At 50.0% G+C, this 16,461-nt stretch overlaps 2 protein-coding genes across 5 annotated transcripts; both read right to left on the minus strand.

Annotated features, from left to right (window-relative positions):
* Window positions 1–73: 73 nt before the first annotated feature.
* Window positions 74–1,888, minus strand: TREX1 (three prime repair exonuclease 1). The gene is made up of 2 exons (XM_027038650.2): window positions 1,399–1,888; window positions 74–1,085 (listed from the first exon to the last, which is right to left on the minus strand). The coding sequence occupies exon 2, from the start codon at window positions 1,062–1,064 to the stop codon at window positions 120–122; it is 945 nt and encodes a 314-aa protein (XP_026894451.1). The 5' UTR covers window positions 1,065–1,085; window positions 1,399–1,888; the 3' UTR covers window positions 74–119.
* A 154-nt stretch (window positions 1,889–2,042) lies between these two features.
* ATRIP (ATR interacting protein) lies at window positions 2,043–16,340 on the minus strand. 4 transcript variants are annotated; one of them, XM_053219439.1, is made up of 13 exons: window positions 15,970–16,340; window positions 13,952–14,082; window positions 12,656–12,826; window positions 10,705–10,823; window positions 9,342–9,499; window positions 7,868–7,969; window positions 7,424–7,553; window positions 6,551–7,240; window positions 3,835–3,971; window positions 3,580–3,668; window positions 3,069–3,149; window positions 2,610–2,862; window positions 2,043–2,337 (listed from the first exon to the last, which is right to left on the minus strand). In XM_053219439.1, exons 1-13 carry the CDS (start codon window positions 16,214–16,216, stop codon window positions 2,189–2,191), a joined length of 2,457 nt encoding a protein of 818 aa, XP_053075414.1. In that variant the 5' UTR covers window positions 16,217–16,340; the 3' UTR covers window positions 2,043–2,188. The 4 variants fall into 4 exon arrangements, 3 of the variants coding, with proteins under 3 accessions (XP_053075414.1, XP_014932502.2, XP_053075413.1); XM_015077016.3 differs by having other exon boundaries at window positions 2,043–2,204; window positions 3,580–3,671; window positions 15,970–16,339; XM_053219438.1 differs by having other exon boundaries at window positions 3,580–3,671; window positions 15,970–16,339.
* Window positions 16,341–16,461: the final 121 nt, after the last annotated feature.

Consider the following 16,461-nt stretch of genomic DNA (forward strand, 5'->3'; position numbering starts at 1 on the left):
CAGGTGCCTGAGCGTGTGGGCAGAGGTGCAGGAGGCTCTAAGGCTGCCAAGGAGGGTAGACGTGAGTGGCCACTCAGTGCTGCGGGGGCGTCTTTATTAGTCAGACTTTCCTTCTTGGCCTACTGCCCAGGTGTGGCCAGGGACAGCCCATACAGTGTGGCTATTGCCAAGGTCAGGAAGGCCAGCATGCCCAGTGGGGCCAGCAAGCCCTCCCTGGGTGAGGCTCCAGGGCCCTCCATTGGAAGAAGGGCTTTGGGCTTCCTGCCCCTGCCAAGCTTAGGACTAGTGTCCCTGGCTCTAGTCAGGGATACAGTGGCTGCGGTGGCAGATGGTCCTGGTTTGGTTCCAGCAGAGGCTACGACCCCATACATGGGCTTGACAGTGCTGAAGGGTCTGGCGTGAGCATCCACCCAGCGCAGCAGGGCCTGTGGCCTCCACTGACAGATGCTGAGCAGGGCTAGGACGTCCCCCTCAGCCATGTGGGAGTCCGGCGGGGCCTGCCCATACAGGCGTGTGTAGATGCTGGTCAGGCTGTAGCTCTTCCTTGGGCCGTGCTCCGAGTGGCTGCCGGCCTGCTCCAGGGCCTTCAAGGCAGCAATGCTATCCACACAGAAGGCACCGTCCAGAACACTGGCAAGACCTAGTAAAGCCAGCTCTGCTTGGAGCAAGGGGAAGTCATAGCGGTCGCCGTTGTGCGCCACGAGGCACCAGGGCTGTGGCTGGCGCTGCAGGAAGGCTTGGAGCAGGTTGGCCAGGTCGGCATCGAAGCGTTGACGCCCATGTGCTGCCAGCACAGCTGTGCTGAGGCCCGTGATCTTACTGGCTTCTGGGCTGCAGGCCTTCCCTGGCGCCACGCACAGAGAGAGCTTGTCCACCACCCGGGGCGGCGAGGGCACTGTGGGAGGCTGCCCCTGAGGGGTGGGTGGGCTCTCCAGGGCACATCTGTGGACGGCTAGCAGGCACAGCTCCGTGACCTTGGGCCGGGAGGAAGGCAGGCCAGTGGCCTCCAGGTCCAAGAAGATAAGGGTCTGCACGGGACCCGGCGGTGGGGCCTGCGAGCCCATGGTGGGTACCTGCTGCCGAGCCTGGGGAGGAGCATGGGGTGGGGTGGGGCTATATGAGTGACCAGTGGAAAGAGCTGAGGCGGGTGGGGGTGGGGCGGGCAGGAACACATCTTTGGCCTTCTCTGCTCAGGCAAGCACTGTTGGTGAGCTCTAAGACCCGTTTCCAGAGCAGGAAGCCAGAGAAGGTGGGGTGGCTTCCTAAGGGGGACCAGCACATTCAACTGTCTGGGGGAAGGCTTGGCTCCTCCCCTAGCGCCCACCTAGTCTGGGCCTGGGTGGGGGGGGGGGTGGGGTCTTCCCACCCTGCCCCATCCCCGTAGGGGTCCTCACTTACCGAGTAGCAGGCAGGCAGCAATGACTCGGGGTGCAGTCTGGCTGGTTCTTGCTGCTGGCAGCAGTGGCGGGAAGCGAAACTTAGCGTGAGCCCGCCTATGGGCTGTCCTGATCGAGGCCCGCCCTGCTTGTCAGCCTGCCAGGTCTGCCCCTCCCCAGCCTCCCCCCTCGTGACTCCCTGAAGGCCTCAGACCTACAGCTGTGGGCCTGCTGGCTGGCACAATGTGCCAGAGCCCTCATACCATGAGAACCAGCCCAGAGGATGAGGGCAGTGTGCCCAGGCCATCAGGGAAGGCTAGCTCCAGGACTTACGCCTGCCGGGAACCCCTGCTGTGGCCACTTTGCACCCACTCCTTGGCCCCACTTTCTCAGGTCTCCCTGGTATAGGCCAGGGCTGACGGCTCTCTCCTCCCCTGCCACAGGATGGTTTATTCCCATGGCCTCAGCCCAAAGCGATGACTCAGGACAATTCCACAGGCAGGGCAGGGCTCCTTCCTCAGGGCAGATTTGTTACTATGGGGACAGGCTCTCAGCTCTAGCCAGGGACGGGAAGAAGGATCCTAGCCTTCCCTGGGTCTGGCTCCTGCACCATCCCTCCCACTCAGCCGACACAGATCAGACTCAGGAAACATCAAAAGGCTGGCGTGTTCTCAAACAGCCTGTCACTGCTTTTAATCAGTTGCTGCGGTGAGGAAAGTAGTGGTTCTGGTGCCACTATGTGGCTCCATGCTCACTGGCCTCAGCTACAGTCCATCTCAGGGTCGTCCGCATCCGTTTCAGTGGCACACAGGTCATCTAGGGCTGCCTCTGAGCCAAGAGAAGAGGGATGTGTGGTGAAGGCCTGGAGGTGCTGGGCACTGGGGGGAGACCCACCGCTCCTCCCCCACGCCCGCAGGAACTAACCAGTCCCTTCCACGCCCAGGCCTTGCTCCCTCAGCTACTGCAAGCAAAGTGATACAAAGGCAATTCAGACAGCGATGTTTCTGGAAAAACTGTGGCTCTGCTAGGCCAACTCAACAGATACAAGCAAAAGGCAGCCTGATAAGCTCAGAGAAGACCCAGAGCAGTAAGACAAGTGCGACCCCAGTGCCAGCAAAGGCTGCGTGGAGAGAGGACTGCTGACTTAAGACCAGGAAGTCTGACTTGTCCGTGAACTTCAGGGAAACCCCCGCATGTGGGCTGGGGCAGGCAGGGGTCCTCTTGCCGGCTTACCTTCACAGTCTGTCACATCAGGAAGCCCTCGAATCAGCATGCTGACCCCTGGCATCACCTGGTCATACTGATGTAGGACCTCCACACAGTGCACAGTGAAGAGCTTGTCCTTCTGGGAGAGGCTGTGCAGCAGCAACACCGTGTCCCGCAGACACCGCACAGTCCGCTTCTGCTGCTCAGTCCTCGGGGGCTCCCCCGCCCTCCGCACTGTCAGCCACTGTCTGTGCAGCATCACTGTGAGTGCTCTGACCACCTAGGGAGAGGGCAAAGACTGAGGCCAGGTCTCAGGGTTCCTGCACCCTAACAGCTTGCTCAGCTGGACAGCACCTTTCCTAACCACCCCAGGTAAGGAGGGCTCCGAGCGGTGGCACCAGGGTTACAAGGAGCAGGGGCGTGCTTGCATAGGGTCACCTTCCCCCACCCTGACGGAGCTGCCACGCCGTTGGCCCGTGCACTCACCTCCACGTTGCACTGGCAGACAGAGCCAGTGACTGGGGAGGCAGGGCTCTGCACACCAAGCTTAGCCAGGAGCCACACGGCCTAGAACAAGACCAGACTGTTCCATCCGTGGCAGAACGAGAGCCTGATCAGTGAGGGCTTTCTCAGGCTTCTCCTACAAGTGCTCCAGGTTCCCTTAGCCGCCACCTGTCCACACAGTGACATCTAAGGAACGGTGTGGGGCCTTCTCAGGCTAGACTCAGGATCAATACTTGTCTCACCAGCAACCCACCTGCCTCCAGGCCCCAAGCCAGGGTAGGGCCAGTTATTAGGCAGCCCTGCCAAGTGCTGGGACACCCTGGGGTCCACCTGTATTGTACCTGTGTAGTATGGAGCCCCCAAACTGAGTTCACCTTCTTAGCAGCTAGGTAAACTCTTGCTACCAAAATGCATTAAGACTCCATTCTCCCCAGAAGAAGGAGGAACAGTGGCCCTTGGGTGGGGTGGGGTGGTGAGGCTCTGGAGTTTTTACCTCTTGCTCTAGTTGAAGCCACTGTGTCTCCGAGGCCACTTTATCAGGCCTTGACGTGATGTACATGTACAGCAGCAGGAGGAGGCAGCCTTCTGAAAAGGATGCCCCACCTCTCATTCAGGGTCCCCTTCTTACCCAGAGCCCAGGGCACAAGCTGCAGAAGCCCTCAGGAGGCCTCTGAACTATCCCTGCCACCACCCTTCCCTCCAACCTGCAGGAGCCGCCCAACCACCCATCCCCCCTGCCCTGCTTTACCTGAGGGGGAGCAGAGCTGAGGCGCGAGCTTCTCATGGTCCACCAGGAGGGAAAGGAGCTCAACAGTCAGTAGCACGCTGGGCAGGGGGCTCTCGGGGCTGAGGCACTGTGGCAGTACCCGGAACACACACTGGAACCTAAAGCACAGGGGCCCAGAGAAACGGGACACTGGCACCCCAATCCCACAACCATCCTCACTTTTCACCAGAGGCAACGGGAAATTTTGAGCAGGCAGGTACAAGGAGGAGCTGTGGTTCGGACCCGGCTTCAAATGCTGGCCAACCACCACATACTTGCTGGGATATCTGTTTCCTGTGAACCAGTGGGTACTAGCCTTCACCGTGATATTGCCGTGGGTTAGAGAGGACAGGCCCTTGCCAGGCCCAGTGCCACCTGTAAATGGGGGATGCTTCCCTGGACCTGGGGTGCCTGGCTTCCACACTCTCCTGGGCTCTTTCTTACCTCTGTTCCCAAATAGGGAGGGAGGTCTTAACGAGTGTGAATGTTATAAGCCTACTACCAGAGGGCTGGCCAGGTTCCAGAAGTGACAAATGTGTACTTGGCTATGGTTGGATCTTATGAGACCCCTTGCTTGCTGGCAGACTGTTTTTGCAAATACCAGCTCCCCTGTTACCAATTATGAGAAGGTGCTCACTTGGGGTGTGCACGGGTGTTGGGCTCTGGGCACACTCTCTCCAAGGTCTCACGGGCAAAGAGAACTAAGGAACCAAGTCCCAAGACAACCACTGTTATTTGCTCAACCCACATAGCCTTGTGGATGGGGAGAGGGCAATTCTACATGTGTTCCCCTTCATGCATCTGCAGTGTCTTAGCACATGCCGTCAAGGGTTAAGAGTATTTCTCAGTATGCCATTAGGAAGCAAGGCCTCATTATTTGGGGTGAAATCATTTTAGAGCAAATCCTGTACAGTGGGTAAGCTGAATGTTTTCAGCCACCAGAGTGTGGAAATTTGCGGGAAACTGGGATTTAACCTGGTGGTTACTCAATTTCGTCATTAGAATGGTCTGTAATCCACTGAAGTCCCTGAAACTATCTGCAAGAAAAATCCATCTTTATATATGATGCAGTGGTTTCTAAATTATTTTTGGATAGCAGAAAAAAAATTTTTTTTCCAGAACCCCCAAACACACAATAGAGAATAGTCCTACTCTTCTGTTTGAAGCTGGGGATGAGACCTCTGCTCAAAAGCCCCTGCCATCCCAGTACCCTGGAAATGACCCAGGACCATGGCTACACCAGATACGGTAGGAAGACATGGGTCTGAGGGGATGATTTGTCCTCAAGCCCGGGTAGGCAAAGGTGCCCTTTCCGAGACTGCTGCCTGCCTGGCTGCTTGTGCTGCATCACATACTGCTTTAGAGCTTTGGTGGCATGTGTCCTTAGCTTTCACTCCAAGGTGAGCAGGAAGCTGTGTGGTAGTGGGGATCCTCCTGCAAGATGTAGGAATTCTGAAGCACTGAGTGGGAGGTGGTGCCAGACCATGATCAAGGGCAAGTCAAGGAGACCAGCTGGAAACTCGCCCTGTATGTTCTCTCTATTCGTACAGCAAATACTGAGTGCTTACAGTGAGCCAGGCTCCATGCTAGGTGTGAGGATGCAGGGCTCTGAGGGTGTCACATGAGCTGGTGAACAGAGGCATCTGTCTGGCCTATGGAAAGCATCCATCAAATAGCTGTTTTTTCATGTCCTTGTGGACAAGCCCAACAGAAAGGGAATGATGGTGTATCTACCAAGAGAACTGGTAATAAAGTGCTTCCTGGAATTCATTCAACAAATATGAAACAAGCAACCAGCCACCATGAGGTAGGTCCATGCCAGACACATGACAGTTCTGTACCTATTGTGTCGCCCACAGTACACTGCAGTACTGTGCCCGACTCTGAGGACCACCCCTAGGATGGACCATACCAGCTGGAATATCTTCAGAAGGAAACCAGGATCCAGAAGTGTTTTAGGGAAACAAGTATGCTAAGCTCAGAGACAAAAGCTTAAGGTAAGTGCAGCCAGCAAAGTTGATCCAAATAGAACTGGCCTCTTGGTGGCATGCTGAGGGGGGAGACAGGACTTTTGGATGAGGAGATGGGCTGGATGGTGTTTATAGTTTCTCCCAGTCTTGAGGCTCTGGAATCCCAAGTTAAGAATTTATGACAATAGTGTTCATGAGCTAGGTTCACTATACAACCACTTCCAACAAACCTTAGAAGGAACAGGTAACTTATGGCTTGTGCCAGAGTCGGGCACAATGAGGATGAGCAGATTCCCAGTAAGGTCAGCTTATGGGCTGCCCACACCCTCTGCTTCCTTAGGGAACCCCACCAAACTTAAATGTGGTGTGATACATGGTCTTCACCTGCCTGATCCATGGCCTAGGTTCAAGGCTCTGTGTTCAGTCTTTGTCCTGGGGGCAGGACACTTTTCCATAATGTCTTAAAAGCCTTCCATTACATGTGTCTTTTGCTTACCTGCTGTACAGAGGCAGAATTCAGCCAAGTAAACCACTTCCTTGGTTCTCCTAACACCTGGCCCCACTTTCCATCACTTCAGAACACCCTGAACAAAGCCTCAGAACACAAAACCAAGGCTTAGCCCTGAGCAGTATAGCTAAGATGTGGGCAAAGTATAAGGGCCACAGGATAGACCTCAAGAGGTCACGTGAGACCTGCAAAGAATCATGACTACCATGCAGTGTTATACCTGGGCAGGAAATCAAAGGAAGCATTTTCAGCTAATTTCACCAAAATCTTAAGACACTGGCTCAGGACACTGGTTTGAAGGTGACCTGTTGCTGCAGAAGAGAAAGTCAACAGGTGAAGAAGCATCTTCAGTAGTGGATGCTGGCCTTGGTCATCAGTAAGCCCCCTTGGGACTGAGGACACATCCCCATGATCTTGTCTGTGAACCAGACTCTGGTTTCCTTCCCCAGCGGCAGAATCCACCCCTGCATCTGATAGTAATAGGTGGACGACCGCTCCGCTGTGGCACACCAGGTGCTGAAGAACACTAAGTGAAGCCACAGAGAAGCCTTCCAGGTTGCAAAGTGAGTCCTCAAGGCTGGCCTCTCCCCCAGAGCTCACGTAGGAGGAACTTGTCGGTGAGTCCGCAGGCGCTCCACTTCTCTTGACTGCTGCCAGATCGTGCAGAGCCTGGCAGTGTAAGCCGATAAAGAACTGTACCAGGGGGAGGAGATGCACGGCCCCAGGAAGCTGGCAGAGTGGGAAGGCCCTTCTGCCTCCCTCTGCTTGGTCTCCATCACATGAGCCTTCATCCCTGGCAACCAGATTCAATCCAGTAAGTGCCAGGTTCTGTGCTTCTCTCAGGGCCAAATGGGGAAATGACCCATCGCGAGAACCTGTGGTCCTCAGGCTTGAAATCCCAGTCAAGGTACTAGCAGCAAATACAAAAGAAAACATACAAGTGTGAGGCGGAGACAAGGTCAAGGGCCCCAAACAACCTGTCTACCGAATTCTCTAGTTTCCCCACCCAGCACACAGACCTCCCAGGCTGGCCAGGACCAGAAAGGAACTTGCTTCCTGGGAACTCCCAGCTTTTCAGGAGTCTGAGGTTTACCTGCCATACCCCAGTGGCTGCAGTAGGGTGCTGGTAGGAGCCTCAGAACAACTGCTCAGGAGGTGGCACAGACCTAGGGATGACCCTGGGATCAAAGGCTGCTTCAGGAGAAGGTTTATCAAAATGGAACCTGCAAAAGACAAGGTGATTCTAGAAGGTTCTGACAAGGGAGGCCTTTTCTGTGGCTTCAGAAGGAAAAGTGAGGATTCCTTGGATGCTAAGTGTCCTCTAAGCTGCCACTAAGCCCCACTGAGATGCCTGTGGGTGCTGAGGGCTCTGGGATGTAACTGCTATAGTCTTCTGCTAAGTCACAGACTGTTACTCCCCTGGCCCCTCTGAAGGACTGCCTGGGGTGCTGCTTCTCAGAGGCAATTCTACCATAGCACCGCAGAGGATGCCCAGAGCTGTGCAGGCCTCCTGCACATGGAGCAGGGCTTCTGGTACCTTGAGTGTTTGATCTCTGCATCCAGCTGTCAACAAGTCTTTTCTGCGACTCTTCTTGCTTAATGGGGTCACCTCCCAGATTGTGGCTCTTATTCTCTACAACTAAATAAAATGTGAATCAAAACTTGAGCACAAAAGCACAGGCATATCAAAACTCTTGAACGTACCGAGTTTCATTTTTTTCTCTCTCTTTTTTTTTTTTTAAGTAAACTCTACCCCCAATACGGGGCTCGAACGCACAACTCTGAGATCGAGAGTCACGTGCTCTATGGACTGGGCCAGCCAGGCACCCCATAATGAATTTAAAACAGAGATTGTTCTACTTCCTCAACCTTGGATCAAATCAAGAACCAGAGCAACTCAAGAACCCTTGCATCATTGCCTCCCTCATGAAAAACAGGAACTCATACAAGGAAAGGAAAAGAAAAGAAAGTTGTTTGCTCCACTTTAAAAGGAGGCAATAACATGAAAGCAGTAACCACGAACACTTATTATGTGCCAGACAAACCCTGTTCTAAGAGCTGTACCCATGTTAGCTCATCTGTTCCTCAAAGCACCCCGAAGAGGAGGTGTCATCTCCTCTATTTTACATATAGAGAAACTGAGGCACGGGTTAAGGGACTTGCTCCAATCACACAAGCCAGTAAGTAGTGTGACCGGGACTCCTGTCAGGCTGGTGGGCTCCAGTGCCTGCCCACAACACCATCCTATACTGTTCCTGTAGTTGCCAGGTACCAAAAATGTGAGTGGTTGAGGTCCTCCTCAGAGGTGGCATGAGGGCCAACGACTTGAACAGGTGGATGGTGGTAGGAGAGAGGTGATGTATTGGAATGGTAAGATAAACTGACCCAGCATATTCTCAGAGTAAAAACCTACCAATGCTAGACTGTGTCCCTCTATAAGGCAGTAGCATGCCCTCAGTCTGGACTGAGCTGTATAAACTCAGGGCTGCAAGGAACACAGGTACCTGATACTAGCTGTGTTTCTGGCACATCAATGGATGGTGACTGGGGAGGTTTTAAAATATGCCTGCAAATTCTACAAACACTTCTCTTCAAAAGGTGCAGCCTAGTTTCCTTCCTGTTGAACATGGTTTCTAACAAACAATGTGGCAAAAGTGATGCTATAGGACTCCCGAGGCCAGGCCATAAAAGGGATAGCTTCCACCTCGCTCTCTCTGGTTTGTTAGCTCTAGAGGAGGCCATCCACCAGGTTATGACATCACCCAAGTAGCTCCGTAGAGAGACCCACGTGTGGAGAAGAACTCCATTGCCAGTCATGTGAGTGAGCCACTCTGAATAGATCCTCCAGCCCCAGACGAGCCTTCAGTGATTCCAGTCCCCACAGGGACAAACCATCTCCTCTTTATCAGAACTGTTGTCCCACAGAACCAGGAGGAGTACTTATTGTTGTTTTAAGCCACAAGGTTGAATAATTGGTTACACGGCAACAGATGACAGACAGACTGACTTACCCTCTCTGCCCACCAGGGACTTATATCCTGGCTCTGTCTGGAAGGGGTGGGGAAGGGACATGTTAGCACTAAAAGACTCCTTTGTAGGGAAAGATGGTTTTCCGAATTGTGGAGAACATGCTTCTGGCTTTATAGCCACAGAAGGGCTTTTCCTAGGACTGGAAAAAGTTAACTATGAAAGCAAAGTAATGATTCTGCTAAAACCACTTAAAATACCTGGTTATAAAACTTCTAACAAATGTTAAACTTTTCATGTTTAAATGTTTAAATGGTAAACCTGCTCCGGCCCATGGCCAATGTCTAGGTGCTTTGACCAAAGGTTTTTATCTGTTATATATTAGTCATTCTTTGTCAGTCAGGATAGCAGTGCAAAACTCAAGGCATTTTGATCCAGATGGTGGAAAAACTCTTTCATTTCTGTATTCTTCTAATAATCACCCCAAAACATTGGCCATAATTCCATTACAACTTCCAATTCCACCAAAATCTTTTTAATATGGAACAGCCTCTTATTTAATCGTTCCCAGGGGCTGGATTCAAAGATTTTCAGTAGAAAGAAGGTCTATTAAAAGGCGTGTTGTTGTGTTTTGCAACTTGAAAACAGCCCGTTCCTCAGTGCCAGGGGTTTTGTGTTAGGGAAGCAGTCTTAACCCCCCCCCCCCCCCCCCGCCCCAAGTGCATCAGACAACACCAAGAGCCTTCTGTCAGAGACGTGTGATGAGGTGGGGATGGACCCCTCTGTTCTCCTGTCTTATTTGGACTAAGCTAGGCAAAAAGAGTTTAATTTCATACCCTGTCCATTATGAACAAAGGCAGCAGAATGTTCAATATTCAGAAAAAGACACGCTGACCCACACTGTTCAAAATTCAAGGCTGATATCAACGGTGTGCCAGACTTCTCTGGCAGGCAAGGCGCAGGACAGGACCATTAACAAGCTGATCACATCTACAGCAAAGGCAGGGGCTATTAGACAAAGGTCCCAAGGCAGTCAATGAGAAAAAATATTCCAAGTAGTTGGGACTGAAATACGCTCATACTTGGGGCAAAACTGATTATTTGAAACACATTACATAAAAATGAAGACTGGGTCACCCCAAAAGTTTAGAAAGCATCTTTCCAGCCCTTTTTTAGTCTTGAGTATAAAGTCCTATAGAGGAAGCCCTTCTAGAGTGTGAGGCCTTTATGCGGTGATGCACCAAACCATTCAAGCCTCATCTAAACCACCTTTGAGGCCTTCAGGAAAGAGGATCTATGTCCAAATGGCAAAGTTTAAACAGCTTTCATTCAAGACTAACCTGACATTGTTACTCAGACTTTCTAATAAACCATGCAAAACAACTCTCCTTCCAGCATCATCATTACCTGGCATGGGGAATGGAGGGAGCAGCCAATTTATTTGCTCGTTCACTGCTTTGAAGCTTTGTCCTTAATTCATTCATCTCAGCATCTTTAAATTGGAGTTCGGACTGCAATGATTGGAGCTGGAAGGCAAAAGCAACACACTCATGGTAACCCATCATACGTGCAAAAATATCTCTGGGCTTCAAAGTCTCAAGCTCATAAAGGAAAACAAAGAATGAGAAATAAGTATAAAAGTTTGCTGTGACATAGATGCCCTATAATATCAAGCTTTCCCCTTCCTCCTCAAAGACAGCATGGTATTCTAGAAAGACATTTTGACCTGAACTGTTGCAAGGTAGTTTGTGAAGGTTCAAATACCATTTACTCGGCCTCTTTAAACTTTGGCTTATCTGTAACACAAAGCCCTGTCTTTGTGGTTAGGGGGGATTAAATAGGAAGGATGAATGTGAAATGCCCAGCCTAGAGCTTGGTGAGGCGCCTTATCGCACAGTAACATGTTAACCTTTTAATGGACATAATGGTGCACAATTCCAGGTCTTCTTGAAATTTTACCAAAACGCCACGCAGCACGGGGAGACCTGCTCCAGCCCATGGCCAGCAGTAACTGCTATTATTCCCTGAGCACACTCTGTGCCTGTATGGCACCAGTCACAGCACCAGTCACAGTAAGTGTGGGGCTGTTTAAGTCTTACAGCAACCCTTCTAGTTATTTCCTGGGACAGATAATGGAAATGAATCACAGAGCTGAAGTCACTGCCCTGAGGTCGCCATTTATCATATGTGATAAAGCCAGGATTCAAACTCTAGTTTGTCTGATTACAACTCCCTTGCTCTTCATCACGGATGTGGAAGGAAAACTACTGCTGTTAGTGCTGGGCACAGGTTAGTGCTTCTTTAAAGTTTGCTAATTTGCTAATGGATGGCAGAATAAGATCCATTCCTTGAGACTGAAGCCTTGGGAAGTGCTGAAGGAAAGTGGCAGTATGTATGGACACCTATTAATTTCTTCCCAAAACAGCAACTCCCTCCCTTGAGAAACAATCATGTCCCTACCTCTATGTGATTTAAAAAAATTTTTTTAACGTTTATTCATTTTCGAGAGACACAGAGAGACAGAGCATGAATGGGGGAAGGGCAGAGAGAGAGGGAGACACAGAATTTGAAGCAGGATCCAGGCTCTGAGCTGTCAGCACAGAGCCCAAAGTGGGGCTCGAACTCACGAACTGTGAGATCATGACCCGAGCCGAAGTTGGATGACCAACCGATTGAGCCACCCAGGTGCCCCTCCCTACCTCTATGTGATTTAAATGGGAGCTGTCATCTCTGTGGTTACAGTGACTAGGTCAGGGACAGGCACCTGACCCAGGTTAGAACAATTAGAGCCTTGAGATGAAGGAGCCCAAGTTTTCAGTCTGCTCTGGAGCTATGAAATAGGAGCCCAGGAGCTTCTGGAGAACACATCCTTTACCATAAGAATGGAGTCTGTCTGTAGACTAGGGAGTAAAGATGAATCCTGGCAAGGCTCCAGTCATTCAAGGCCCCAGCACACCTGTTTTTTCCCAGACTTAGGTATAGAAGTCAATACATTTCCTTTTGGCCTAAGCTAGGTCAACTGAGTTTCTGATCTGCCAAATAGCTCTTACTTAAGTCTATTTCTGGAAAGTCTAAGCTATTGAGTTATTCCTGCCAAGACCACCTACCACAACTACCACAGCAAAGCAGTTTCAACTAAGTCCTTTTACAAACTTCATGCAGAGCCTGGAAAAAAAGTATATGCATATGTTAGAAATTATTTAAGACAAAAAAAAAAAAAAAAACTGTTGAAATCTTCCTGGAAGATTTACAGGCTCTTTGGTCATTATTGCTTCTAAAAGAACTCAGTGAGCAGGCAAAGCTTGTGTCTAGAACAAGGGAAAAAAAAAAGGGGGGGGGGGAAGCAGTTCTGGGTCACCTTTTTTGAAAATTCCTTTTCTTTGTCACTGAGCACTTGAGTTTTCTCTTGTTCAAGGAGGAAATGTGATCTTCTCTGTTCCTCTAGAATGGATTCTGTCTGATGCAATGAGTCCCGCAAAATTTTTATTTCTCCATTTTTAATGAGAACTTCTTCTTCCATTGCTTTCATCTGTAAATCCAAAATCAATCTTGTGAAAAGCTTATAAGGGAAAGTTATATATGTACTTGTTTCAACATATAGCTACGGAGACAGAGAAAGCACATGTAAACTATGTTCTACAGACCGATGAGTTCTCAAAATATATCCATACCAACTAGTTACCACTATGGTCTGCTAGGCCCATTTGTGGGACAGGTGACATTCAGAAAGCTTAAGGAGACACTGTCATTCACACATGCAGATTCTGTAGGTTCTAGTAAGTATTAAACAATCTAGGTCACACACTTCACAGATCTCAAGTTTCATACTATGTTTCTAGTTTTCCTAGGGACCTACAGATGGTCACATAAAGGATGTCTGCTTTTTTGTAAAACTGCTAACAAATACAGTAGCCTTTATGATGTTGTGTTCCTTATAAAAGACATATGCTATAAATTTGTCTCAGTGCTGTGACAGAAAGTTTGTATCACTTTTTGGATCTGATGTACAGTTTCCTTTGTTGACTAGTTGTTAGGAACTAGGATTTGGTTTCTTCCAGTTTAAATTTTCTGCCTTTCTTTCCCCAGCCTTCCCTCATTTCATGGGGATGAATCTGGACTCCTGTTTTACTTTATTTTTAAGTTTATTTGAGAGAGGGAGAGCAAGCAGAGGAGGGGCAGAAAGGGAGGGAGAGAGAGCATCCCAAGCAGGCTCCTCACTTTTCATGCACAGAGCCCGATGTGGGGCTCGAACCCATGAACCATGAGATCATGACCTGAGCTGAAAACAAGAGTCAGTCACTTAACTGACTTGAGCCACCCAGGTGCTCCTGGACTCTTGTTTTAAAACTTTTATATATTTTAGGGGTACCTGGGTGGCTCAGTTGGTTAAGCATCTGACTTTGGCTCAGGTCATGGTCTCACAGGTTCGTGGGTTCAAGCCCTGTGTCACGCTCTGTGCTGACAGCTCAGAGCCTGGAGCCTGCTTCAAATTCTGTGTCTCCCCCTCTCTCTCTCTGCTCCTCCCCTGCTCACTCTCTTTCTCTCAAAAATAGATAAACATTAAAAAAAAAAAACTTTTATATAGTTTATTCTACGGTGCTTTATAACACATGCATAAGTGCATACATTAGCTATAAAACCACAAGTCACTTACCTTTTCTTTAAGTTCTTTGTATTGTGCCTGAAGTACCTCTAATTCAAAATTCTCTTTAACAGGAACATATTCTCTGTTTTTCCCTGCAGGAGTTTTTGACATCCCATCTAATCTGGGGACCTTATGAACATCTGTAAAAAAACAGTTCCCATATACTTTTCTGGATCCAACACTTTCCCACTTTTGCCAGTCAATGCTGAAAAGAATCACTCTTGAAAGCAAATTAGAGAAAGATCTAGTAAGCAGTATAGGTATTTTCCAACCTAAGAACGTGATTCAAACTCATAAATGATCCTTATGAAATGACAAACAGATCCTGCCTCCCCCTACTCCCCACCCCTCAATTTTAAGAGTATCATCTAAAGGCTGAAAAGGTGCTGTGGGAACCTCACTGGTCAGAACTTGGTGATCTGTTATTCGACAATATTTACTGAGCACCTATACCTATACCTACTGAGCACCGGGCACAGTCTAGTCTCTAAAGGTACAGTGGTGAGCAAAATGGATACAGTCCTTACACTCATGAAGCTTAGAGGACATTCAAAAATAATTAAATAAATGTAAAATTACAACTGTGATAAGAGCTACACAAGAGAACAAGTATAGGAAAGCCAAGTATATGGATCCAACTGGAATGACTGGAAGGCTTCCCAAGGAAGTGATGACTGAGGTGAGAGCTAAACAAGCAGGAATTAAGCAGATGAGTGGGGATGGGGAATGGATGGGAAGAATACTCCGTGTATGAGAAACAGCAATGTGCAATTTTTGTATTGTAAGGAAGTCAGGAGAATTCAAGAAATGAAGGCAGGTCAGTGTGGCTTGAACCCAGAGAGAGTGGGAAAGGGCCAGACCATGCTGGGCCTTGTAGGCCATGATATGGACTTTGATCTTTATACCGGAGACAGTGGGAAGCTATGAAAAGGCTTTCAGCAGGGATGTGCACTTGTATCTATGTGAGACAAAGCCAGATTTGAGTTCTGAAAAGATCACTCTGGCTGTAGTGTGAAGTCTGACTTATAGGGAGTCAAGACTGGCAACGGGGAGACCATTTAGCAGATGATCATCCAGAGGAAGGAATGATTGTAACATAGATCAGGGAGAATGGTAGAGATAATGGAAAGAGGATGGGTTCCAGAGATGGATAAAGAAGATAAAGTTACAGGACTTGGCAAGGGATTAGATGTATGGTCAAGGAAGAGGAACTGTTGCTTTGTGCCACCTGATGGAGACCGGTAGTAGTCACGGTTGTACAGAATATTTGGTCATTAATGAACGTTTTCTGAATGTCTGCTTTGCCAGGCACCATGCTGGCAATACTGGAGAATGACTGGACTCCCAGATGAATGTGTGGGATTTAAGATGCCTGTGAGATATCCAAGTACAGATGCAAGATGCCCTCAAAACAGTTCTCCTTCTGTGAGCCCCACAAGACTTCACTCACTCCCCAGCTAAAAAGTAAGCTCCCGAAGAAAGGAGTTTTTGTCTTTTGTTCATTGCTAAGTGTGCTGCAGTTCCTAAGGTTTTGGACACCTAGTACAATTTACTGGTTGTATAACGGAATAAACCTCTTTCATCTCTTGCCTCAGCTAGGCCCTTCTTATGTTCATGTGGCCCAAGGAGGACAGTAATCTTCGTTAGATCTAAAGCCTCTTAAACCTGTCACAAGAATGGGTCCCCATGGGTAGTGACGGTTCTGATGATGGTGGTTGTGTTCCAAGGATCTTTGCCTAGAACCAAGAACTTGGTGGCCCAAATTTTAACTACAGGAAAAGGTTAACTGAACTTTCTGTATTTCAAATTGGCTGTTTTGACATTCTTAATACAGTACTCCCACAACTCAAAGGACCTTTTGGAACACAACCTGTGCCTAAATGAAGCCGTTCCTATATTTTGAGAACGGCAGCGTGGGTGCAAGACACTGGGTCAGCGGTCGCCGTGGGGTTCCGAAGCCACAGCCATCACGTAGTTCTGGCGAGATCTGCACCACCCTCCGGGAAAAGGCCCCGAGGCGCACTCACTGGACACGTCCCGAGGAGCGGCCGGGCACTGGCTCAGGGCCTGCGACGCGAGGGTGTCGAGTTCCTCCAGGTCGTCAGCGGTGAAATCCCCGTGCGCGCCGAACGGGTCTTCGGGGTCCGGGGCAGCGGCTGCGGGGAAGCCTCGGGCTCGCTTGCTCGGAGGGTGCCCGGTGCTGGGCGGCGGGCCAGAGCTAGGCGCCGGAAGCTCGCTCCGCCTCCTGCTGCCCGGCGCGGAGGTTCCAGCCATGCCTCCGCTGGTCAGTCTCCCAGGGCACCGAGTAAGGCCTAGTCGCCGCGAGACCAGAGGGCTGGACCAACGGCCCGCGCGCCGCCGCTCGCCTCAGCCGCTAGGGCCACGCCCCCGAGCCCACGGGCGAATCGGCTGCCAGCCGGAGAGCGCGGAAGAATGACCGAATCTGAACGCGTCGCCGTGCTCCGCTGAGTGCCGGCCTTTCTAGGTGTTGCCCCGCCCTCCCAGCCCAGTTCTGCCTG

The sequence above is a fragment of the Acinonyx jubatus genome, chromosome A2 (genome assembly GCF_027475565.1).
Source record: "Acinonyx jubatus isolate Ajub_Pintada_27869175 chromosome A2, VMU_Ajub_asm_v1.0, whole genome shotgun sequence".
Taxonomy (NCBI): Eukaryota; Metazoa; Chordata; class Mammalia; order Carnivora; family Felidae; genus Acinonyx; species Acinonyx jubatus.

Excerpts from the sequence above, each read along its gene's own strand:
- TREX1 (XM_027038650.2), bottom strand. The coding sequence starts at position 1,064 with ATGGGCTCGCAGGCCCCACCGCCGGGTCCCGTGCAGACCCTTATCTTC.
- ATRIP (XM_053219438.1), bottom strand. The coding sequence starts at position 16,216 with ATGGCTGGAACCTCCGCGCCGGGCAGCAGGAGGCGGAGCGAGCTTCCG. Across the intron at positions 9,500-10,704 it reads CCCTCCATTCCCCATGCCAG|TCCTAGGAAAAGCCCTTCTG; the intron begins GTAATGATGATG and ends AACTTTTTCCAG. Across the intron at positions 7,554-7,867 it reads GCAGAGATCAAACACTCAAG|GTTCCATTTTGATAAACCTT; the intron begins GTACCAGAAGCC and ends TGTCTTTTGCAG.